Source organism: Lepisosteus oculatus, chromosome 17 (assembly GCF_040954835.1).
Source record: "Lepisosteus oculatus isolate fLepOcu1 chromosome 17, fLepOcu1.hap2, whole genome shotgun sequence".
In the NCBI taxonomy this organism is placed as follows: domain Eukaryota; kingdom Metazoa; phylum Chordata; class Actinopteri; order Semionotiformes; family Lepisosteidae; genus Lepisosteus; species Lepisosteus oculatus.
The window spans coordinates 10837598-10864509 of record NC_090712.1 but is presented as its reverse complement, the minus strand read 5'-3'; the positions used below and the strand labels follow the sequence as shown (position 1 = coordinate 10864509).

At 35.1% G+C, this 26912-nt stretch overlaps 1 protein-coding gene across 1 annotated transcript in view; it reads right to left on the bottom strand.

Moving 5' to 3' along the window:
- Window positions 1–26912, bottom strand: part of slc24a3 (solute carrier family 24 member 3) — a 107344-nt gene that overhangs the window by 76760 nt on the left and 3672 nt on the right. The window contains exon 2 of the mRNA XM_006638755.3: window positions 15183–15317. Coding sequence (XP_006638818.2) covers window positions 15183–15317 — 135 coding nt within the window. The remainder of the gene's footprint in view (window positions 1–15182; window positions 15318–26912) is intronic.

The following is a 26912-nucleotide window of genomic DNA, read 5'->3' as shown; positions in this document are numbered from 1 at the left end:
TCTTAGTGATTAAATTTCTAATTTCTAACCATGTGATTAATTTGAATAATAAAAACAACACTACTTTTTTCTACTGATTAATTCATTGGTTGTAATGAGCTATGTTTTTAATAAGTATTTAGTGCTCATGTAACAGTCAAAGCCACTTTATGTACTTTGGACATGTACATGAATGAGCAATTTATACAAATGCAGTCAAATCTAATCTATATCTAAAATCAGTACAATTTTAATTTTAAACTACTACTCGAGTGATAAGTGTCAGTATATTTTTATTCATAATTTGGGAACCGTGGTGTTTTTGTTTTTTAGGCTTTGATTCGAGATCCCGGTTATTCAGCCTGACTCACTACTACCTTGCTCAGATCAACACAGGACAGAGGAGACCTGTGCAGTGCCTTCCTTGCAAATGCTACAATAAGTGACAAAGCCCCCTGCTGGTTCTCTCAGTTACCACAATGGACATAACATCCCTACAGTAGTAAAAACACTTGCTGTGTGCTTTTTGTTGTGTGCTTGTAGGTGCCCAGCTGTGCAGTGCTGTTTAGCGTTAAACAGAGGAAAAATAGTGCATTCTGGTGAACCAAACAGTTCATGGTCTAGTTGAAACAAAACATTAGCAGAACAATTCCAAATAACGCTTGAAGGCTGTCATTTGGTCATATAGTATTTGAAAAAACGTTTTAACCCAGCTGCAGTTTGATTATGTGAGATATTCAGACGTCACACTATGTTACAAATGCTTACAACGTTAATTAACATCATCATAATAATGCTCTAACCCCTTATTCCTGGTGAGCAGGATCCCTGACAGGGATTCCTCGGGATCCCTGACAGCCTACTGTATAATAGGCTGAGCAGAGCAGACCTAAATTCCCTTTCCCCAGCTCCTCCTGGGGGTTGATTCCCTGGCTGATCAAGAGATATAATCCCTCCAGCATGCCCTGGGGTCTCCTCCCTCTAGGTCATGCCTGCTTCACCTGGGGGCATCCTCACCAGGTACCCGAGCAACCTCAGCTGGCTACTCCCGCTACTTGGAGGAGCGGTGACTTGACTCCAAGATCCTCCCGAACCGCCAAGCTTCTCACACTATCAAGGAGAGTAAGCCCAGCAGAATCTCTGATTCCCACTGCTCACATTTCCCATTGACCCTTACCAATCATGGCCTCCTAATAATCCCCATCTATGAATTGGCTTCATCACTCTGTTCTTCTCCCCACCAATAGCTGATGTGTAGTGAGCGTACTGGTGCACTATGGCTGCCATTGCATCATCCAGGTGGGGCTGCACATTGGTGGTGGTGGAGGGGATCCCCATTACCTGTAAAGAGCTTTGAGTGGAGTGCACAGAAAAGCGCTATAGAAGTGCAAGGGATTATTAATGAATTATCATTGTACCCGCAATCTCATTTTTGAAACGAACGAACATCAGGCTTTTGGGCTCCAGAAACATAACTTTCATCTAAAAATGTATTGATGTCACTACAGTGTAAATTTACCTCCTCGTGCTATATACAGAACAAATACCTTTTTATTCTTATCACCACAAAATGTAGTTATCTCAGAATTTAAGCCCAGTTTCTGAAATTTTCCTCGCTCTTTTTTTTTTCTACTGTACTTCCGGAAAAATAAAATTAAGCAAAGTCTGAGCTTGCTGACTGTGAACCCTGAGGGAAAGCAGTCATCGTACGATGTTTGCCAGGAATAAGCCATGTGTGATTTTTTTTTCTTCTTTTACAACAACAGTTTATAGGGAAACAGCACTGTTTATTTTATGCATGCAGCATTTGGCTAGCTGCTTGTTGTTTCAGATGTGAAGTATTATTTCAGCACAGATCTTCACAAGGCAGACGATGATTGGTTCCATAGTTCAAAACCCAAGTGATCCAGGTTTGGCTTGAGCACAAATTATGTTCTGTTCAAAATTCTCTTCAAAGCACAAGGACAAAGTAAAACCAGCCTGACTTGTGAGACATGGGAAACAAAAGAACTTTAATTGCTACCATCTCAAAGTACTATTAAACACACTCAGAGAAGGAACATAACAGAGAGAGTAATAGTAAACCAGTAAAAATTAGTGAAAGGTCCAGAAAACCCAGTTGTTTTACACTTCTTGTGGTGCATTAATGTGGAAATAAATACTTAACATACTAATGTTTTTTTAAAAGCTTAAAGACGCCATTCACTACAAACCCTTATTTTTGCAGTTAAATTGTGTTTCCTTCTTTTCCTTTGGAAAGCACTTGGGTAATAATGCATTGATTCTAAGAAATGATTCTCTGGGATATTACAATATAAAAGACTGCTTATATACAGTAGCAGCACATGAACCTTAATGGCTTCAACATTTTATGGTCCTCTAACTCTGAGATTTCTAAACTTGTGTCATACCCTCTACAGCTAGAGGGCGCTCCTACTCTGTCCTGTTCCTAGTTTCTCTGTGCTTTCTTGTCCTTCTCGTGTGTCCTTGTCTGGGGCTAAATATTTCAGGGTCACCCTTTCCTCCTCGCTCAGCATTGAGGGATCGGATGTCTTGAGACCCGCCTAGCACCAGATCGTCTCCTCCCTGGTCTGAAGGCATAGGTTTCTACCCGACATTGTCTGACCTCCTGAGCCCGTGCTAACACCCAATTTTGCCGCTACGCATAGCATAGAGACTACTGCTCTCCTGGCCATTCCACAGCATGCCTTTCCGACATCCTTGACACAATGCTGAGCCATACTATGACATTTTTTTTCCCGCATTGCTTTGTTCTCCTATTCTAATCACGGGATGCCACTTCCAACATCCATGCCTGTGAGCGAATCATTCAGTGGTATGCCTTTCCGACATCCGTGTACGAATACCTGGCTTTCCTCAGGTTGTCACTCCTGATATCCGTGATAGAATGTTGAGCTTTTTTCTGTTCTCCTATTCTAATCGAGGGATGCCACTTCCCACAAAATGTGCCTGTGAGCAGGTCATTCAGCGGTATGCCTTCCCGACATCCATGTTCGAATACTTGGCTTTCTACAGGAAGTCACTCCCGGCATCCCTGACAGAATGTTGAATTTATTTTTTGCCCTGTGTGCAGTATTTTTCTATTTTTTGTTCCCGGCTTTTTGTTGTTACTTTTTTTTTTACTCTTTGTGTTTGGTTTTCTCACTTCCTGGTTTCCGTGTTCCCTGGTCTCCTTGACCCATTTACCTGGACTCTTGATTTCTATCTGTTGTGAGTCTTTCTCATGTGGTTTGTTGCCCTGGTCTCCCAGGTTGTTTTGCGTGCCTGCTTTTGTACGTGTTTTTTGTCTCACTCCCCAGAGCCCTGCCCGGCCCCCCCTTCCTCTTCTCAATAAAGGTTTTTATCCTGGAGGAGGGGTTAGCTCTCAGCCGGGGACTCCCGGAGGTTTCCTTTCAGTTAAATGAGGTTTTTCTTCAACCCAGTGTACAGCTCATTTGTTTTTTTGAGCGTCAGGTGCCGCCCATGAAGGTGGAGGGGGGGGGGGGGATACTGTCAAGCCCTCTACAGCTAGAGTTCACTCCAACTCTGTCCTGTTCCTAGTTTTCCTGTGTTTTGCTTGTCCTTCCGGTGTGTCTTTGTGTGAGGCTATATATTTCCGGGTCACCCTTTCCTCCTTGCTCAGCATAAGGGATCGGATGTCTTGAGACCCGCCTAACAACAGGTTGTCTCCTCCGCGGCATGAGGGCATAGGTTTCTATTCAACATCGTCTGACCTCCTGAGCCCGGGCTAACCCCCGTTTTGCCACTAAGCATTGGGTCTTTATTGCTCTCTTGGCCATTCCATGGCATGCCTTCCAACATCTGTGAAAATCTTGGCCCTAAAGGCCCACACACCTGCAAGTTTTTGTACTGGCTAAGCTCTCAGTTACACATTTGAACCCATAGTTGCCATCATTATAGTATTAAGTAACTTTATAATAGGATGAATTCATTCTTTGACTGTTTTCAGCCCTTAAAAATATTGTCTTGTAATTATTGCATTTCATAGGCAAATAAAATCTCAAATCTCTGAATGGAAAAATCTTGCCAATATTCCAAGCAAGCAACTTACTGGCTCAATTAAAGCTTCAATTAAGTGATTTAAATAGGCTAGAACAAAAACCAACTGGTGTGAGGGCCTCCAGGATCAGGGCTAGGAACACCTTCTCTCACTCACCGTGAGGAAATTACATTGTATTTTACAAGAGATAAATTAATTTAATTGTTATCCTTTAAACAAAAGTGGCACACTATTCCTTTACATTAAAATAGAAATAGGCCTTCTAAATTATTTTGCAGATGTTGACGGCTTTAAGTGTTCTCCACAAGCTGATTACAGCTGAGGCACTGTTGTCTCAATAATATAAAATCAATATTGGAGAATCCACTGATGAAATAATTACCACTGCTAAATGCTGCTTCTTCACATTTACAAGCAAGGCCTCAGTGCCAGCTATAGAAACTAGACTGGCACATACTGAAATAATTAATCTTGAGGGAAATGGCTTTTTGGTGGCTCTGTTATTATTTAGTTCAGGACAAAGGAAGGGGGGTGTTTTGAGCAAGTACGACAGCTTCAATAAATTTTGATTCTTGATGGAAAAAGTTTCAGATTCTTTTTTCCAGTGAACTAAGTTTAACTACCATCCTAAGTTCAAATAATGGTGACTTAATCCAGGCAGCCACAAAGCCTGTTATATTAATACCACATCCCTACTAAAGTGGGTGCTTGGAATATGAATGTCAGTCCTTTATTATCTTCCCATAAATTCCTTTTAATTAAATTTTTGTACTTTGGGCCTCCTGCCGAGGAATATAATTAGGTTTTAGGCACTTGCAGAATCAATGTTTGCAATGGTATGTATATTGTAGCTTATCTTTGTTATTTAGATTTTAAAACAATACTTCTTATGTCTGCAAGATCAGTTAATTTTTAAAAATAATAATTGTAAAAGTGATTCATAGAAATCACATTTACAGAAAGTTCAATTGAAAGCACACACATTAATTTTGATCTAATTGGTAGGAAATGTTCTGTGTGAAATTAAAATTATGCATGTATTTGCCCAGTGAAAACAGATGACAGATGACTAAAGAGCAGCACGCACCACAATTATCTGTTGAAAAGCTTGTTAAGCTAATTGCTAAAAAAACATTGTGGGGGGTGTCTTGGTAACTGTACCTCCAGGTATACAGGAAAAAGGTTTTAACATAAATTGCACTTTCATGTTATACAGTAAATGCACAATTGTTTCTTTTAAGCAAAGTATGTAATATTTGAGGAACACTACTAATGATAAAATCTGAAGATAATATACAACAATCAACATTATCTTTGCTCATCTTCATGCATTGCAATCAATTTGAATTAAGCAAAATGTTAGTGCTAAACAGAGTACTACACCTTATGAACACATTATATTGATATAGACAGGCTCCCTGCATGATTATTTTAACAAGGTAATTGTGAAGTATGGTTCCAATATACAGAATGGCTTGAATATTTTATACAACTTACAAAATGGGAATTTCAATTATTTGATTTAGTGGAACAATAGCTATGTGGTATAGACTACAAGACAAGTTACATCCCTTTTCATATCATGTATTTTTTCTCAAGTTCTTGATAGTTCCTGACAGAGTTACAAGAATTTCTGTTCTCAAGCCATCACTAGTATACGGAACACACAGAAAAGGCTAGATAGCTCGATAAGCTCTAAAGGATGACTGTTATCATGAGCATTTGAATAAAGGATCTGAAGCATCTGTATAAAGTGATCGAGTTTTGGGATCCAATCATTATTTTAATATTATATATATATTTTTCAAAATAAAATATTTTCAGAAGCATGTATTGAGCATGATATAATGAGAATATCACGCCATCAGTATATTGTCTGAATTCTTCTTTCAGGTAATGCATGGGCTCTTGTTTCTTTTATGGAATGCAGTCTTTCATAGCCTAATTGAACTAGATTTAATTTATAAGCTAGGTAGAATTCCACCCACTCACACGCCCACTCGAAAGCAACAAGGAAACTCCCCCTAATTAATCACTTCAGTCTCCATAATGAAGGCATTTCCACTATCTACCTCTTCTTGAGCAAACACTTAAGGGGTTGATGAAGCCACCTCAGAAGAAGAAGGCAGCACTCAGCACACTTTACTCTGACTCTGAGAAAATGAATTTCGTTCCTTAAATCTCATTCACCACTCTCAAAGCAGATGTTATCACTGAATCATGTTTAAAATGTAATATTCAATTTACCAGAAGGATACAGTTTTTACCTCTGAACTCAATTAATTTGCTACCAACCAGGCATTTCTTAATAATAAAAAAAAATCTAATATATAAACTGTTTCTGCTTTGGAATCTTCTTCAAAGTTTTAGTACTGTCTAGATCTACATTTTCTTTGAATTTTTCTTATTTTTCTGTACCTGCTGTCTGAAAACAACTGTGCTTCTTTGTAGAACCAGAAATATAAAAAAACAAACTTCAGGTCTGAGCTGCAGGGGGTGTACTTTTCCTAGTGGAAAGCAATGCTGTCTAACTTGATTGTCACAGCATGCACTGTTAAACTGTAGTACATGCAAACCTGTGCACAAGAAATCAGAATTAACTTTGGTATAAACACAGAATTTTAAAGGTAATCAGAAACAGAAATGTGTAGAAATTGGGTTTGTTGCATACTTTTCAATGTTTTCAATACAAAAGATGTGTCTTATTATTTTCTGGCAACAGTTCTGCAAGGCACATACTGTATCAGTTCATGTGACCCATTTCTTTAGTACTTGCTGTTAAAGCTATATAAGAAACATTCTCAGGCACTGAGTTCAGTTAAGTTGCCAGTGGAATTTAGTTGCATGTTCAGTTTTTATAACGGTTGTTAATGTGTGTCATAACTCAGATATGATTTGGCTATATTTTCTATAAGGACAAATTCTGTACTATGTATTATGTATAACACTGAGAGATTCCCTAGTTCTGTAAAAACACAAAGCAAGCAAGCAGGGGTAGCCTTTCCCCTGTCATTAACATCTGCCTCTGTCACAGATAGTAATTTTTACCCTGCCTAGGTTTTCCCTTGACCTACAATAGGACCTTTATGGCCACCTCTAGTCAATGCCATCAACAGAGGACAACTGTGACTAGCTAGTTTTCTCCAACTGGCTGAAGATGCAGGAGGTTTCAGAGGATAATCAAGTCTATGCATTTGCATGGCCAGGATTGTGTTTAGTCCTAAGTGAAGTCATATCTAATATTATTATTCCAGTTATAATATTAGTTATAATATTATAACTGGATTAATATAATAATCCAGTTATATTATGTTATATTATCATAGTTATATTATGTTAATATTATAATCCAGTTATAATATTATAACTTTGTTATGTTACCATTTTTACACTGTATCACATTTTACTTCATATTATTCTTTTACAGTTTGTGTATTTTTGCTCACATTGTCTGTGCAATATCTATGCTTTAAATATTTGATTCAATCCATTAGACCGATGTGTAACATATCTTTTGTGTATCAGTTTATACACTGTACATGGTTTGCCTTCCACTATTTCCATGTCAGCAGCCATTTCAGAATAATTTTTTACTGTAGCATGAACGTTTCCTCTGATATCAGTGTGTCTGTGAATGTGCAGTGCCAGATAAGGACTATTTAAAAAAAAACGTCACTTTTCCTTCCGGGGATTATGCACCAGTTTTTACAATCTAGTAGTTCTGTCAGACTGGCAAACCAAATTTAGAAGTGAACAAAATGCATTCTGAAGCACGAGCAGAGCACTATGCATACTGTATGTACTGTATACATTGTCTGTTTATACACTGTTAAACTACAATAAATGTTATCCAGTAAACAAGAAATGAGAAAATAAGTGACTACATAATAGTTACGAGTCTTGTAATTAATGCCTTATATAATACAAACACCAAAACCTCAAGTTCTTGGTACAGTATTACAGTCCACTATACTTGTTTATAGTCCACATTCTGCCTCAAACAATTTCAACCTTGTTTTCAGTGAAACTGTCATTTCTATAAAGCTTTGTGGTTACTAGTAGAAACACTTTAATACAAAACTCAGTGGAAGTTGTTCCATTTTTATTTTATTACAAACGGAATCTTTCCACTTGTACTCTTTTGAGGGAAGAAGGCTCCACAGCCGAACCGACGTGTTTTCTCTCTTTTCCTTTCAGCATAGAATAAACCTACAGTATTACTTGTTCCTTTGCAGCCTTCACAGACTGACTCAGCTACCCACCTGAACTACTAAGAAATAATGTTGAACTTCATTATCGTTTAAATGACAAAATAAAAGATAGATATTTTTTCTTCATTTAACCTTACACCTTCAACCTCAAATCTCTTTTGAACACTGAGAATCTTTTAGTAAAGCTTCTGTTTTCTCTAAACATTGTGTAAAAATGAAGAGAAAAAGACAACAGTAAAACAACAACAGAGAATAGCACGAAGGATAACATGGTCTTACGAGTAAGAACTATAACTACATGGCAGAAATGAATCAATTCTGGTAGTGAAGTGTGAAATAAGTCATTATGAAGTTCTCAAACCACTTTACTGTCTAGGAAACAACACAAACTAAACAGATGAAAAGACTAATTCCAACCACAGTAGATGTAATGAGAAGAAACAAAATTAGGGTAGTCTTGTCCTCACAAAAAAGTGAAGTATAATTTTAATTAAATATGATTGCAGCATTTAATCTGGGAAGGCATAATTAAGCAGAAAAAAATCATTATTTTTCTTTCTGTATATGAAACTTACTTTGCATAAATGCATATTAAACAAAGAACGTGTATACTGTATGTCAGAGAGTTAAATTTAGATATACAGTAAATATATCATATAGAAATACAGACAGAGTATATACACAGTTCTACTGGGGGCAATTTACAATGTTTCAGAACTTGGCAGTGACATCATTGCATTGATTAAGTAGGTCTATAATACTCTAATTTAAGCAATTGCATTTTAGAAAAAAGATAAATCATTCATTCCATTCTGTTCGTAAAACAAGAGAAATAATGGTAAAAGACAAGCACAATAAGCCTTCTTTAGAGCACTCTATTGAGTTGGAAACCTAGAGGGTCACACCGTATAAATAATATTTAAGAATTTTGTTTTTATGTTATCTGATATATTTCTCTAAGTATAAGCATTGATTTCAATATTGTGTCTAACGGTGACCCAGACAGGAATTAAATCTGCCAATTCATACAGTATTGTACTACTCAACTGCTTTTTTTTAGAACCTGCACGATCAGCTCTTTTTACCTTCCATTAATACACACTCTAGTTCGCATCTGCCTGGTCAGCCATTTCAGGGCTTCTACCACACTTTAACGCATGGCCATTTACTGCTTTATGTGCTAAGCAGGATCTTTGTTACGGAGTGCTTACGCACTGATTCAAGAGTCTTAGGCTACTTTATTCACCAAAACAAAGCAACAGAATTGTCCTTTATAATGCCTATGAACGTATTTTTGCACTTCGCTTTTCCCTTTTGTCGTGAATTCATCAACAGTATTTAATATTTTTATCTCATACCTTTTAAAGCCTCTAACTTTTTTATTACAGTAATGTGATATATTGAGTCAAAATATTTTACGTTAATCATATTGGCACCACCCACAAAAGGATGTAAATGTAGGTCACCATATTGTCACACCCATGCTCGAAGAAGCTTGCGTCCTGCTGTTGCTAGTGACAACCAGCACATTCACATGCGTTTGCAGCCAGCTACAACCTCATATGAAATAGGTTGAAGTGCCAATCAATCAAGCCTAATATTTTTTAGTCAGGAAGCCAATTCAGTGAGCAATCTTCCTATTAAGCATGATATTAAAGGCAGGATTCTCCCATTCATTGGTGCTTTGACATTAGAGCTAGCCATGTACAGTAAGTTTCAGCTGATTCGTTACTATCTCACAGTAACTTTTCTGCTTGTCTGAGACTATTATTTGATTATAAAAGATTCTACATTAGAGACATGTATTGTAGAATATAGTTTGTTGTAGAATATAGAATATGGTATATTTGGCAAAATCAGCATTCATTACTAAAAGCATTTTCACAATGGACCTATGGAACCTCTGTATGGTTTAACAAGGCAGATAAAAATAACACTGTCAGCTGCAGTGATTAATCAAAGACAAGCTACAACTCATGGCTTTAATGATTCAGTATTTCAGCAAATTATTATTCTTTTTTTGCTGTCGTTGAGAATGTGTGTATATGACAGGGGAGTGTGGGATCATCAGTCTAGTTGAGCAACTGAAAGAAAAAAAGAGATTTAAAGGGGGACATGGTGGCACAGTGGCCATGGAGCCATGGCTTCAGTTCTTGGGGTGCCACCTGTGGAGTTTGTATGTTCTCTTTCTGTTCATGTGGGTTTCCTCTGGGTGCTCCATTTTTCTCCCACAGTCCAAAGACATACTGGTAAGTTAGCTATCTTCTCGGAAAATTGGCCCTGGTGTGATTGTGTTTATTAGTGTTTGTGAGTACCCTTCAGATCCGGCCAGTGTTTCCTGTCTTATGCACATTGCTTGCCAGAAGAGGCTCCAACTCCCCTGCGACTCAGTATTGGATAAAGTGTTTGCAAAATGGACAGATGGAATAGAGATTTACAGTACAATTTAACCAACTGTACACAAGAGTTTTCACCTTAATATATTCTATGACTCATTTGTCATGCTTCTCACACGCATTTTAAATTATGCTCAGCATTATTTTTATAACTTTACATAGAAGCCATCTAATAAAAAGATACATCCATGCTGACCATATTCCAAAATTCCTCTGTGACAGCATTAAACAATTACTAATAGCAGACGGAAATATTAATATAATTAATCTTGAAGGGAGAAGGGGAATCACATAAATGAAAATCAAGCAAATTTACAAAGAATTTTATCCTGTTTGTGGTTACTGTATGGCAATGTTAAAAATAATTAATTGTGCCTTTTTTAAGAGCGGTTTTGTGTACTGTACTAGTTCAACTTGACAGCAGATTGTGGATTATATAGTCAATTCCTTTTTGATTTTACATCCAAACTCAACAAGAAAATAACAATCAGTACTTAATAGGTATGAGGAAGTGAATATCTTTGGCACGACCTCCTGAAGGTTTTCATCATGCAGCTGCTGTAGCTCAGAAACATTCTTGATGACCCAGCAAACTATACTATCCTTCTATATTTCATACAACTCTGAAACTGTGCAGATAAAAACGTTGCAAGTCCTGTCATGCCAAGCAAGTATCACTGAGCTCAGAAAGACCAGACAGCGATACTTGAACTTCAATTTTATGCACTGAAGATACTTTACAGTACATGACTATTCAAGGAGACGAATGCATTAAAGAATAATTCTACATCCCCAGCAGTTTTATAGACTGTTTCAAATGGTTTCCATGACTTTTTAAACTTGGGTATTTTATATCTTTATAAACTGAAAGCGTAGTTTTTGGTTATTTTGGTTATTTATGATACTATTTGGGGTGGTACAGTGCCACAGTGGTTACCACGGTTGACTAGCTAGTGCTGGAGCCTTGGTTCAGTTCTGGATCTGGAGAACTTTCTGCTTGAAGTTTTTTATGTTCTCTTTGTTCATGTGGAGTTCCTCTGGGTGCCCCAATTTCCTTCCACAGTCCAAAGAGATACTGGCAGATTAACAGACGTCAGGGAAAATTGGCTCTGGCGTGAGTGTGTGTCTGTGTTCATCTGTGTTTGTACTGTGATGGACTGGAGTTTTGTCCAGGGTGTATCCTGCCTTTCGGCTATTGCACGCTGAGACTGGCTCTGATTCCCCTGTGACCCTAAACTGGATAAAGTGGTTAGAAAATGGATGGATGGATGAATGATAATATTTACAAATCTACTTATAACTTTTACATGACTCTTGCAGCTAAAATGAAATTCTGCCCCTTTAACAACGTACGAACATAGCACATATTACATTTGGTTCTTATTTGAAATTGAGAGATGGGTGATTTGTTCCATGAACCGTGTTCTGGTCATTTCTGTTTTTTCTCAACAACCATCTCAAAATTTTTCTCAAAAGATCCTAGAGGTGTTGGGAAGACTACGGTTGTCTACAGTTTTATGTGTCTGTTAATGACAATTATGATGCAGCTCCTGGAACTCCTGGGACAGAGGTTGCTGAGAAGTTCTTCAAGCACACCAGACAATTAAAAAAACTGTTCAAAAAGCAGTTCAAAAAACAAATGAATTACTATATGTGATATCACTGAACGTGTCCTAATGCTGAAGCACTAGAGTCCCCAGGTTTTAATTATGTATGAATTCAAATTGCAGTAAAATCAGGAATTCAGGGGTCAGCATATGGCATTAAGAATATTAATAGATGTTACCTTTCTTTGCTGAATTATTTATAGAGCCATGAACAACAAAGTGCTTAATGAACAGGACAAGTGCAATAAACAGAATCAATGTTACTTCAATTTAAATAGTACTACAGAAAGAGGAGTCACAGACAATTATTGTGGCTATCAGTAAAGAGCTTTTACTGTGAAGAGTGCCATAAATTAAACAAACAGGACATCAACATGCTTTTAAAAGCAGGCTCAGAGGAAAGCTCATGCACAGACATGAGAAGGGCATTCCAGACAGAAGAAGCATGAGGGAGTGTCTCTGGGCCAAACGTGATCAGATGTTGAACTCGGGAGCAGGGAGCTCTGTTAAGGATGAATCATTTGACAGTGTAAGGAAAATCATTTCCTTCCATGTTGGAAATTTTTGTTAAAGAAATTTGAATAAAAAACAGGAAGTTTGTAACAATGCTTTGTTTATAAATGACCACTTACAAAAACTGGGTGCCTTTGAATTTGAAGGATTATGCCTTTCAAAACATCCTCTTCTGTCACAGATACAAAATAGTACACTGATATCTAAACCTCTGTAAAAAAGGTTAGGGAAAATTTGATTTTCATTTTAAAGTGATTAATATAAAGCACATTGCAGGGCGTTGTGATCAGGAAACCTATGAAGGCATTGCAGTGGGAATCAGAAAGTAGTCTTCTAACTACACAGTCAATATCAAGAACCAGTTAACCCACTAAAGTGCTACAGCTGCTTACCTCTTATTTCTTCATAAAAATCTAATTTTCTAATAACTAGACATCCCATAGAAAAATAGATAATACAGTACTTCTGCTTCCTTTCACTTTTATAATATGCATGACTTACTGTCCTTTTGCCCATATTGTGAGCCTGTGGGGAATCACAGACAAGCTCTATTTTCTAGGTAAGCACGAATGAAACAAGACTGACATTCTCTCCTCAATAGGATGAATGGTTTGTCAGCCAGTGACAAATGTTTCTGTGAGACAATAGCCTATTTGTTGCATTGTATCTGCAGGATTATAACACAAAATAAACAAAAGACTGCGCGAAAGACTGCAGTTAAAAGATATGGAGGCAAGGCAGCTACTGCATAGCAATCTGTCCATCATCAATTCCATACACCCCAGATTCTTATCTGTGTTGTTACCATCTACTGTACCTGACAGAGCTTCAGCTAGTCCATCTCCTTCCTTGGCAGATTAATTAAGGACCTCATGAACATCACTTCCAAAAATAAGAACTTATCTTCAGAGCCTGATGTGTTCTGCCTATCATCTGCCATTTTGTAAAGGACAAATTGATGCAGAAAGAGCACAAAGACAAGCCAATGTCATCACAAAGGTTAAAAATTCAAGTCAGAAAAAGTACTTAATGTCAGCCCTATATCTTTCATACACTTTGTGGATGAGGATACATTGTCAACTGCCTGTTGTTATAGTTCCAACTTCACTTTACTGGCACACAAATGTGTTTTCACAGCCAACAACTCACTGCAAATTTCAATCTTGGAACTGGAAGCACTTCTGACATGCCAATATTAGGAAAGGAAAATCCTCATGCTTAAACGTGTTAGCAAGTAGTATTGTTTTCCTTTTGCACTGAAGTTCACAATAGATTAAAATGCAGTCACTCTAACTCAACTCAAAAGCTGCAAAACTGTCAATACCACGTTTCACTTGAACCATCAAAAAAGAAAGAGGGAATCTGAACTCATTAGTACAGTCAAAAGCAGCACTGAAATTTTCCTAAGATTCTTTATTAGTACCTTATTTTTGTGGTTTAAAAATCAAACACAGAAAACATGTTCATCTTTCCATTACGCAGAAAATTTCAGGTTGTAACTTATTTCCTGTGGCTCTTAAACATAAAAGCAGTTTAAGCTTTATGAGAAGTTCAACTGATATATATTTTCATTATCATACAAATAAACATCATAAGTGTTGATGTACCAAACTTACAAGCAATCCTTTAGGTAAATAAAATTATTACAATTCAATGATGCAAATAGAAGAATCATGATTGTGCATTTTAAACCTCAAAACTAAAGTAGTAATCCTAAAGATAATTCTTGTTCTAATTTTGACTGTAGCAAAGTTTAATTGCTCACTTATTATTAAAAAGATAATGAGATTCACGTACCTTACAGTATGCCATACTGAAAGCATTACCTCAACTTCCTACCTTTTTCTCATATCCTCTGTGACTGCTTATTCATGCTCTGTGGTTCAACATTCAATGTTTCATAAATACAGTACATCTCAACAGTTATTTTAAGAAAGACTACAATATTGCTTACACTGCAAACTGGTCATCTGTTCAAACAAAATGAAATGATTTTCTAAACACTACTTAATGAAGAAAGGTCTAATCCACCACTGTCTTACAATCAGAACTTCATACTGTAAATAATAAAAAACTACTTTGAGCAAACTCAATAACTCAATAATAAATAACACAGATTCATTGGCAAAAGAAAACACTCAATATTCAGATAATGAAGCATTTCTATGTGTTTTAGTAAAACAGAAAAATCTTAATAAGAAAGTTTATCCCCTTTACCAAGCACTTAATACAGTACATCTTTAAAATGCATTAAAACACAGGAAGATTTATACAACTGCTTCTGAACATCTGCTCTAGGAAAAGGTCACATGAAACCAAAAACTATAGTAAACAAAGCTTATGATAGCTTATGATACTAAATAGCTTGCATAGATATTTTAAGGATGTCTATAGAAATGATGTCAAACACTTCACAAGAAAAAAGAACAAAAATTAAACCTGAAAAAAACTTTACCTGGCGCAGTACAGTTTTTAAACAGATGGTCTTTAAGCTGGTCCTCCTCAGTCTCATTGTTTTCAGTTTCCTGCATGAGTCTCCGACCACTCCACCTGTCGTAATTATCAGTAGTGTAGTTTATTATATCATAACCTGTAAGAAAAGGACAACAAAAACTTAATTAGAGGAGAGAGCAACACCATTAACTTAACAGTCCAGAGGTTCATACTTGAAAGAAAAATTTGCATGTTGTAGAGAATGGAATTCATGCTTTGGAATTGATTAAACCTGTAAACAATGTTTAATGGCTGAAACATGTGCCATCCGACACTTAATTACATAAGGCTGTATGAAAACCTAACAAAAATAGCGTTAGAAAAGTGTGAGATGATGGCAATGTGATGCAGCACTGAATGCTCAATGCCCTTCATTGCACTTTCTGCAATGGCTGATGTTCAAGTTTTTAGTTTGAGGCCCTGTGCATCAGATGTCATGTCAAAATGAAAGGTCAAATCTGCAACATTTCTTTCTTCAAAGAGGCATAATTACTGAGACTTCTGTCAACTTTCTGTAGATAAATGGTAACATGTGGCAATGTGATGATTTTATCATAAAGATTTTTTGCCAAGTCAGTATGACTGGTGGCAAAATGATAACTTTTTAGGCATAATGCCTAGCAGCATAGGTGTCTGAGAAAATATGCCAAAAAATCATTATCTAAAATTGTAATGTAATTAAATTAGTTACAGTCTTTAGTTTCAAATTCTAGAATGATCCCCCTCCTGCTTTCTCTTCTTTCTCGTATATTATACATACAGCAGTTACTTTCACAATAGTAATAGAAAACAAATCTAAAATGTCTTTTTTCTACATTTTCTAAATCTTTAGACAATAACGATGTATACCAGTAGCTTTTTTTCAATAATATCATTCAGACATTAAACAGACAAATTCAGTATGTACATCGGCCTATACATTGTGTGGATTAATAATGTATTCTGTGAATTTCTGTAGCCACTTTACAAATATCCAATTCATTGTTTTTCTTAATTCCATGTAAAAAGAAAGGTTTTTAATTCATGAAATGCATCTCACTAAGTACAGCTTCTATGTATATATCTATGAAGATGTGATGCTGGCTACATAAAACCGTATTCATTCATATTCATATTCAAATCTTATTTCTTCTTTTTTATGGAAACACGCACCCAGACAGCATTACATACATGTTGCTTTAAGATAAATATTACACAGCATAAACCGGGAGGCAACAAAACATTTCCTCCTCCCGTATTTGAGTCAGTTACTAGCAGGCAATAATCTATCTTTTGAAATATTTACACCATTTGCCTTGTTTAAAGCCAAATCTGCAGACAAAGATTATTTTCAATGCAGCTGAACTATAGTTATTTTTGCTGAATAGAAGGCATCCAAACCCGATCTTGTAAGTGTATTAAAATGTGTCATTTTAATGTAGGGGCTTCTTACTATGCACTTTTTAAATGTACAGACAGCTAAAAAACTGCATTACACGTAATGGTCCTGAGCAAAGGAATATGCGCTTACAGTACACAGTAAGATCAGTTTTTTATATTTCATCTATACAGTCTTTCCTATAGGAGTCTGATCTGCTTCTCAAGCACAAATCATGTATAATATTACACCACTTTCATTACTGAACACAAAGCTGAGTTTGATTGTGACTGTATGACATCTGTATCTGCGATGGACATCTTGTGAATTTCTGACACGTTTTATGGTGATAACATTACCTGTTCAATGAACTAGAATGAGCACTGGGAAATAAGTTACTATGGAGATGTGACGTAACAGTGAGCACTGGGGGTCCATGAGTCACTGAGTGAAAACACATGGTTAATACACACAATGGACTGAACATTATTTCTTCTTTTTTGACATTTGGTGTGGAGTTCAGTCAGATGCCTTTAAGAGACACATTGGCATCCATTCAAAATCTCAGTTAATGCAAGATATTTTTGTGCAGGGAGCACTTTGGATATGACAACACTTCAGTATTAGATTTTTTTTTATTTCGCTATACAAATTAGATTTGCTTTTGCAGTAAATATTTTTTTTCTTTTTCAAAAAGACTGACACTCCTCAGTTTTTTTCAAATGACAACTGAATCATTGTGCACTTACCACTGATTACACAGAATGATATTACATAAAAAAAATATTTTTGTAATATCGTTTGCTTTTAAATAGAAATGGCAGTCTTGGAAAACAATGGGTTTGACTATTTCCTCATTGAACTAAAATGTGATATTTAAAAAGTGGTGTCAGAATTTACTGTTGACAATCATTAACATATATAGGTATAGGTACATTTTTAAAATGTTCCACATAATGTTTATGTAGTATATATATCTTCTGAGATTCAGAAAAACTAAAATTAAAGCCATGAGTCTTGTCAACATCCATCTATATGACCTGCCACACACTCAAATGAAAAAACTCAAATCAGGAAAAAACAATAAGAAACAAAGAATACAAAATTGTACACTGCATTATAAAACAATACATATGAATTACTTTAATCAGTGAAATTAATTTTATATTACTCTTAAGCTTGCCAAAAACATTTTTTCACGATGAAAGAGTTACAGTAACTACCTTCAGCTGCTTAAATGCTTTTAAGAAGGACTGTAGCTGTGAACAGATAACAGCACAGAGCATTTTTTAAAATAGGTCCAGACTAACACAAAATGGTATTGACATGAATCTTACTCAAATAGAGTTTCTTTCTTTTCATTCAGTATTAGCCTAGTTTAGTATGAAAGGTACTTAAGGATAAGTCTGACCACAGTGATGGAAATATGGAAAATGGTTGTTATGGCGATACATTCCCCACATGCCAACTACCACTCCTGGAAAGCTGATCGGTTGCTATTTCTGAAAATGATTATTTTATTTAGTCTGAAGTGTGTAAGTATGTGTGACATCTCAAAGGGAACTTGTTATAGGCTTTTGTTGCATTTATTTTTGTTTAGTACAACCAAGGTGGTGTACTTTATTTATAGACATATTTTAGCAAAAAGCATTATACTGTATACTCTTTAAATGTGCCTCAATGGCACAACTTTCCTTTCTTTTGCAGGCCAGAGAAGAATAAACATACTTAAAAAAATTTAAAATCTGACCATATTTCAAGTACAGGAGCAGGTTTAAGGTATACATTTAAATATGTCTAAATCAAATTGCCAAACATTTTTTTTTATTTCTCTGGTTAATTACCGAGATTAGGTACATCAGTATCTTTACATTATCCCCTTAAATTGCATAGTTCCCTGCAAATAGGTTGCAGGTTTCCTTGATCCTTACCAGGACTAAGTCATTTTCTGCTAATCACTTAATCCTGATAATAGATGAAAGGAAATAGCAACCTTTGCACTTGAAATATTACCATGTTAAACAGCAAGAACCAGCTAATTAAAAACATAAAAAGTTACAAATAAAGAAATGAAATTCAACACATCTACCTGGTTTGGTTGCAAATAGCTAATAGATTCAAGAATTGCAGGAGTCAACTTCAACATGGCAGAAATGCTCACAGTTGTGGAAAATGAAAGCATATGTACTGTAACATCAATTCAACTTCAAAACTCTACAGCTTTTTATTTTTTGAAAAGTATCCAAGAATCATAGGTTAATCAATGACAGAACTTTAAATTCTTAATATTTTTATGCAGAGCCATTAAGGATCGTTGTAGTTCGCTTGAGAAGTTTGCATTTGATTGTTCATCAGCCTGACAATGATGTATCTTGGATGAATGACGTCTCATCAGTGTAGAATTTCCTATTTCGTTGTGCGCCAAGCCATTACTAGTGAGCTTTTTAGATTTCACAATAGGCAAAGCATAAGCAAAATAATTTGATCATTATTAACACTGCCTTGGGCCTTTTTCCTGGCTTTAAAATACACAGCATATTTTCATATGGAAAACAAAATACTCTTGTGCCAGAATGCAAGATGTTATAGAATTTGATAATACCGTTTTCTTCAGTTTTGCAAACAACCATTTCTGGCTTTTGAGACCAGAAGATATTGAGGATTATTTTGATCTGAAACAAGGTGAATTCATACCAATGACTGTGTTCAACTGACTATATCTGCAGAAACTCTTCAAACTACACTACTGTATATTTGTTTTATAGTACATGTGCAAACCAATTTTTGAAATAATAAAATATAAATAAAAAATTGTGCCTTTTGAAACCACAATAGAAGCAATACCGATTAACTACATTAGTGCACTTCATGAGTAAGGACTCTCCGGAACAATTTAAACAGTGTACACTATTTAGTTCTCATTTTTGCCCAGTAAAGAATCTGTGAACTATAAAGTATGTATGTATTCTACAGGGAAATTAATTTCAACACAGCAAGGCTAATTAAGCAATTAAAACAAATTAGTGATATATACTCACTGAATCTACCTTTTGGTTTGTAGAAACCATCCCTTTAAACTTCATTCTAATTGCAAAATGCCATGTATTATTGAATCCACTTGTAGGATTATATCTATACAACTAGATAAGAGGGATCTAGAACCCCAGAGAAAGGAGAATGATTGGTTTATTCTACACATTCCTTTTTTCAGTTTAAAACCATCACCCTAAACTTTTCTTTTACTGAAAAATATGAGTTTTGAACAATATTTTAATCCATGAAGAAACTATTGACACTGTTAATTTGAGCTCTAGCATCACCAATCTCAGATGCTTCTCAGAAACTCAGATCACAGTTTAAAGTGAGTTTAAAGTTAAAAAGACAAAGTGAGTTTTTTTATCTTATACATGTGATTACAAATGCTGCCTGTTCAAATCCAAACCTGCTCATGCCTCACACCAACCCAGTTGGGAAACATTGCAATATATTAACATGCCTGACCTTGTAATGTCATCAATTTGTTATATCCAGGTTGCTCATTCTCACTTGTCTAAGTTAGATTGTACACTTTAATTAAAATGCAGGTGTATCCTTACAGGTGTAAGCAGTCCTTCTCTCTAAGAAGCAGGATTTTAAAATAGGATATCCAAATTTGTTTCTGTACTCAGAACAGAAATAAGAAGATTATTTTTTTCTGAATGTCTCCTTTATCAATATCATATTTTGGGATTTAATTAAAGTAACAAGCAATAGAGAAAAATAAATGTAACGTGTCTTAAAGTTAACAGTTAACTTCAATAAATCATTTTATTTTGGGTAAATATATATATAGTACATGCTGCATGGTGTTTTTAGAATGCTGTTCTCAGAAGTGCTTCAAAGAGGTGAGTATAAAACAGAGATTTGAATAAAATATTTTTCTTATTTTATTTCTTGCTGAACAGATGATGGTGAAGTTAGTAATATAGTGATTTATTTTCTAAAAGAAGATTTCCTTCCATTATTAAAAAGCCTGTCAGCCAGTGTCCATTGCTTTATTGTAGGCTGGTTCAATGCAAATAGGTATGCATTCAAGATTGGTCCAGTTAATATACTTCTGGAAGCTTAGATGCTTTAAAACAGTTTAAAAACTGAACATATTGATAAAGCTGCAAGACACAGATTTCTACATAACAAGGACTTCAAAGAACATGAGGATTCTGTGAGGTTGAAAGAACTCATCAGATCTCACAGCAAAGCCTGTAGCAGCTTCTACAAGCAGGCGAGAATGCACATACTGTAGAAGAGCATTTTATACAGTAGCTTACAGTAAGATATTGAATAATCTATTGTTTAATACATTTTAAAAAGATGTTAATAGAGAGGTTTTAAAGCATAAGAAAAGCATTATACTGTAGATAAAGAAAATATACAGATAAGTTTACAAGGATTACTGAATAAAGGAAATAGTGTGCTGATTATTGTATTTGTCCTTTTGCAATGTTTTAGTAATGATATAGAAATTCTTTATTAAATATATATTAAATATTTAAAACAGATAAACAATTTATAAGTAACATCTTTCTGAAAATGTTACTAAAAAGCCAGATGGGTTTTTAACTCCATGACAAGCAGAATCAATCTCATGGGAAACGTGTCCACTTCTCAGCATGTGGTATCCTGAAAACTAGAAGGCACTGGCTCATTATTTTTCTTTTTATTTCTTACTTATTACAGAGATTGCACGCTCAGCAAATTCTGAAACGGTTCTTAGCTACTCCATATTACCTAGCTTTAACATCCTAGAGATCAAGTAGGGCCTTGCATTACAGAGTCTTTCAATAATCTTGTCAAGTAAGGTGCCAACAGATTGCAAACACATTTGGATAGCGATTCACACCCACCAGATTCCCATCTGGATGAAAGAATAAGCCAGCTATCTATTACTAATACACACTAGACAACTAATAGCGTACAATCGTTTTAATTACATTTTCAAAGATGGTATTCAGAAGGAGACCAATGCTCAGCTTCAAAACAATATAGAAGTGAGAATGTCTCTTTTAAGTACATTGTAATATTAAGAATATAGAATATGAATGCATTTGGATGTCTGCAGTAAACATGGTGAACATTAATTAAGCATCAGAGTTTGTGTTCAATAATTCTTCTATTGCAAGAGTGGTAGTTAGAGTAGTTCCTCCAGTCTTTAGTCTACTGACATCTTGAAGTTGCAGTGCAATTGTCAAACAATAGCATTAGACTTGAGGATGCATGAAATTTGTAAAGTACTGCTTGGTCGGAGACGCCTATCAAGCAGGCTATAACTGGGTGACATTAATATTTGATGACATACTAAATACTTTTTACCATGAACAGTCCCAGACATTACCTTGGCCAGGCTTATATTGAGTTAATAAACCCTGAAGGTTGTGATTATGTGAAGTAATCTATTACATGCATTTTAATCTACTGCCTATGTTTTATTTAGGTTGAGCAGAGTTCCGGTGCAAGGTTTTTCCCCTACTCCATTTATTGATGCATATTGTTGGTGATGCTGCCAAGGTGCTTGCAAGTAGAATGCTTGCCTTGCAATACTGTTTCCCATAATAAGCTTTTCATTGTCTGTCCACTGTAGGGTTAACATACCCCTGTCTGAATACTGGACACAGATCACGGGGTATATACATTAAAGTGGTAATCAGGAGCTTGAGTAGAAGTGCTGTAAAACTGATTTGTTTCAGCTACTTTCAACTTTAAACTAGCTACACCTTACATTGCTTCTCTTATGCTTATTGATATGACACTTGTATGTTTTGCCTTATTGATTCTGAAGTTTGGAAACATTTCATCTTGTGATCAACACCATTTATGCCATTACTGCAGGGGTAAGTAATATATCATCCCCTATATTACTAAACTAACCACAGGTAACAAACATAAAATCTTTTTTAAGTCTAAGCAGGGCCATCTCAATCTGCTTACCCTTCTGTCTTTCTCATTATTTAACATGAGAGGTAAACTGCTAACATATTGATCGATTCCCTCTAACTAAGACCTGGGCGTGATGTGATCTTGTTTTCTAGAAGGAGAAGCATTATTAGTCAGTAATGATGGGTTTCACAAACAAGTACTTTCTAGTGGTTATTGTGCAAAGTATCACTTGAATGATTTTCATGTAGATTTTTCAACAGAAAGGGGGGAGGGGTATATTTTGCTAAATGTACAGAAACGTCAAAGCCAACATTAAAAGATGAACATTTATCTTTCACACGCACATCATTATCATTCCATGACTAACATTTTACCACTAATGTTTCACATCCTAGATTGACAGTGACTCAACATTAGCAAGAGATGCCTTTTACAATCAGATTACAGGATGGTATGTTGTCACAATGTACAAGCTCAAAAACATGATCTTTAATTGCTCAATTTTTCTAAATTGCTTTCTTATTTCCTGAGGTTTGTGAATCTGTGTATTTTTATGATAAAATACATGAATACATGTGCTGCATATTGTTTCTCTCCTGTATAGTATATTTAAATTTAAAGAAACTTGTGAAAAGGAAGGTGTGACATTATCAGAGAATGTGGAAACTGTCCTTTGAGTATGGAAATCAGGATTCAAAACTGAAAATATTTAGTGCTCAATCACTCTCCCTTATTCCTGTACCATTTCTTTATTACATTCAAAGATTAAAATTATATTCTTTTTTTATCATACCTCTGACAATAGTGTTTGTAACTTGCCAACAAATGTCAGATTAATTATGGTAGCAATCCGTTGACTGCTTACCCAACAAACTGATAGTAATTTCAAAAAGTTAAATGCATTTGATACCATGTTAATTAAGATCGAAGCTTGTTGGATTGAAATTTAAAGTTCGAAATTCTAACGAATACTGAAATTAATATAACTTATTCATAGTGGAGCTTTCTATTAATAAATTATCTATTTTTGTTAAACTGCAATACAAAAATTCCTGTTTAATAAAATGAATACATTGAAAAGGGATTTTGGCATTTCATACTGTAAGCAAAGAGGAAGTCATATCATTAATCAGATCTATAATGAGGGCATTTTGAAAATTCTATATTTAGCAGAGAATGTAGGACAACCCTATTTCTTATCTACCCAGTAACAGTCAACCCTGTCTCTAAAAACTGGAATTATTGACCCGCTTTTCATCACAGCTTTTCAGAAAAGACAAGAACAAACCATACTATTTTAAAATCATACAATTTAGTTTGAATGTTTAATTTTTTTGAAGGGCTTTTTATTTTTTTATCCTGTTTGATTTACTTTCAGCTTTGTGTATTGTTATATGTGCCCTTCATGTACAGCAAAGGGGTTTGAGATGAATGTTTCTATATAAAATAAAGTTTATTAGAATTTCAGAGGTAAAGCAAGGATTAAGCATATTATTAAACTATACCAATAAAAATATTTTAATCATTTCCTGTGCATAAAGCTGGTTGTCATGTCAGGTTATTTGTATTTTTGTTTGGTAAAGTGAGTTAGCATCTTTTCATTGACCTATGAGAACCAAAAATGGACAAACCATTCCCAGTGTCATCTGTCTTAAAGATTGTTTCTTCATGGTGAATATCAAGTCGCCTGTTTTATTCAATCCTGATTTTGTTAAGCTTTCTTTGTAGGGCTACTGTTGGATATCTCCCTCAGCTAGCCAAAGACATGACACTTTAAAACAGGAAAGTCTGTGTTTTAGGATTCATCCCCCAAACCAATACTTTCCTCCTACTAAGTGAGCCTGTCACCCTCTATCTGACTCTATCTGGTGTCCACTTGTAGAACAGAGACTTATGACTTTTGAAGATAAATAGTTAATAATGTTAAAAAGCTCTCAATTTGTGCTATATAATCTGAGGATAAACAAACGAGACATGAGAGATATTATAGCTGTATTCTGATCCATAGTATTTCTATACCTAACTTAAAAAAATAATTTTTCATTTGTTTTTAAAAGAAAATATCACCCATCATGTCTGAGAACCTCAGATGACAAAGTCACAATTCTCACACTGGATACCATCACTTTTTCTAGTAATGACTGCATTGCACTGATGGCTTGTTGGTCTAATATTAGCTCCTGTCTGATCTTTTTCAGTAGCATTGCCTGGTCTAATGAGCTTGCACTCAGTCTCTCCCAGTGTTTTGGATGGTGTTTAAAAAGATTGATACATGCAATGAAGATATTGCAAAAGACTTTGCTCCATTAAGAGGTTGTTGGCTGTCTACTTCATGGGGTACACATCAGAATCATTGGAGATTATTGAAAAAGTCATATTATCCAAATTGAAAAGTTATGTAACATATGAAATTGAGGTGACTGCTTGTAGGCATCCTCAGATTTGACTCCTCTCAACTTCAGACAGCTGTGGTATCACAATGACAAAAATATTAGATATTCTCACATCTTGTACATCCTCAGGTTCAAAGAAACCTCAACTGACAGATGAGCATATAATTGCATGTGATACATTAAACTGGACTGAATGATGATAATCTTTGTTAATGTTCTGCCGTAGTTGTTCACAGGCTTTCTAACCTATTTAATGACATGACATATGATGTTGTCTACCTGTGCAGTTTCTTTTCTTAGAGAGCACAGAACAAATATTAGCAAGTGAAATCTATTATTAATGTCAAGGTACAATTGACATTGTTTTCCTTGTGATGTTTTGTTAAGATACAAAAGCTCCATTCACTACCATATTAGATTACGTAGATTTACAGCCTGTGCAAAATACTGGACATTAGGCTGAACTGTTGAATTGTCCTTTCAACCTGATAAAGAAATTCAATGTCTCCCTCATATGTAACTGATTATGAAATACTGTATTATAAGTGACTTCATGCACAAACTATTACTGTTGTAATAGTAGTTTAGTACAATCTAATGTTGTTTATACTGAACAATTCTTATAAGATATTTACAAATGATTCACAAAAAAGTTAAGGAAGTGTAAGTTTTTACTGTGTGGGTCTAAATACCTTACCACTTCATTAGTAAACATGATTTGCATTGTTCCTTTTCTGGAGTAGAATTTCTCCTGTACAATGTTACGGTTTTAGCATGTTGATGTTTAACAAATGCAATCCAGTTTGACCTATTTTTATATAATGCTTACACTAGTAAAAATCAGAGTAGACTCAGCAGTCCCATGAAATACATACCATCCCATGTCATTCAAGAAGGTTCAAGAACTAAGTCCACTTTTAAATTAATATTTATTTAAAAAAGGGAAATTGTTCTCTTCTTCTTCTTAAGCCTTAGGGTATTCAACATTTTGTAGTCCACAGACAACAAAATAGATCCGTCTGTCCACAGAAAGTTAAAAACCCAAGTTTGCTTTATGGTTATCATCTCACTCCTTGATAAAAAAGTTTGGTAACAAAGATAAGATAAAGGTAATCTGAGCTAGGAACATTTTTAAATATATCTTGAGAAAGATCTTAACAGTTGTGATGCAAGAAAAGGACTTTTTCAAAAACTTTAATAGATAACCATGTATCTCACATACAGTAACTCACAATCTTGCATTTACTTGGGGTTAGTAAATAATTAAAATGAGTGAAATTAAATGTGTGAAATGCCAATAGGATGTCGGGATTACTTTTTAATCTTTTAGGAGACCCTAACAGATTGATCTTAGAATATGCTTGGGTGTCAAAGAGCACACTACAAGTACAATATGTTTCTTTCTAGAGTTCAAACATGTCAGCTCCATAAATGAGCCCCTTCTGAGATGTATATCATATTTTATCACATGGGTACTTCATTTCAATAGGGCGCTGATAGTGCAGGTTTGCATAGGTTAGAAATAATGAGCAATGATGTGCACATGTTGAAAAACGAATCAAAATCCATGTTTTAATCATTTGGTGAAGGACTAATACCTTATAAATTAGTGTGATGCACCTTTTTAAGGTTGAATTGAACAGCATTAATTTATTCTCTACAAATACTGATTACATTCCAAGATTTGGATAGTTTACATGATCTGTGACACAGTACAAACAGTCTTCGTCATAGGGTTTTTGCAGAAAATGCAATACTTGCTTTTTGTTCTATCCAATTATATTGACTCAGAGATCCAAAAAGAACAAATATTTTACTGAGAGCCTGCCAAAAGGAGATTTCCTCCCTATGCAAACAGATACAATCCTCCAATAGCAAGCACGCCAAAATCTAATAATGTCAGAACTCAAAAAAAACATTGTAATAAAGCCCCACTACTACATTAATATTAACTTAGTAATCACTTTTAAAGCTAACAATATGCACAGCATATATCAAATGTAATTGGTAAAAACAATTTGGTAAAGAA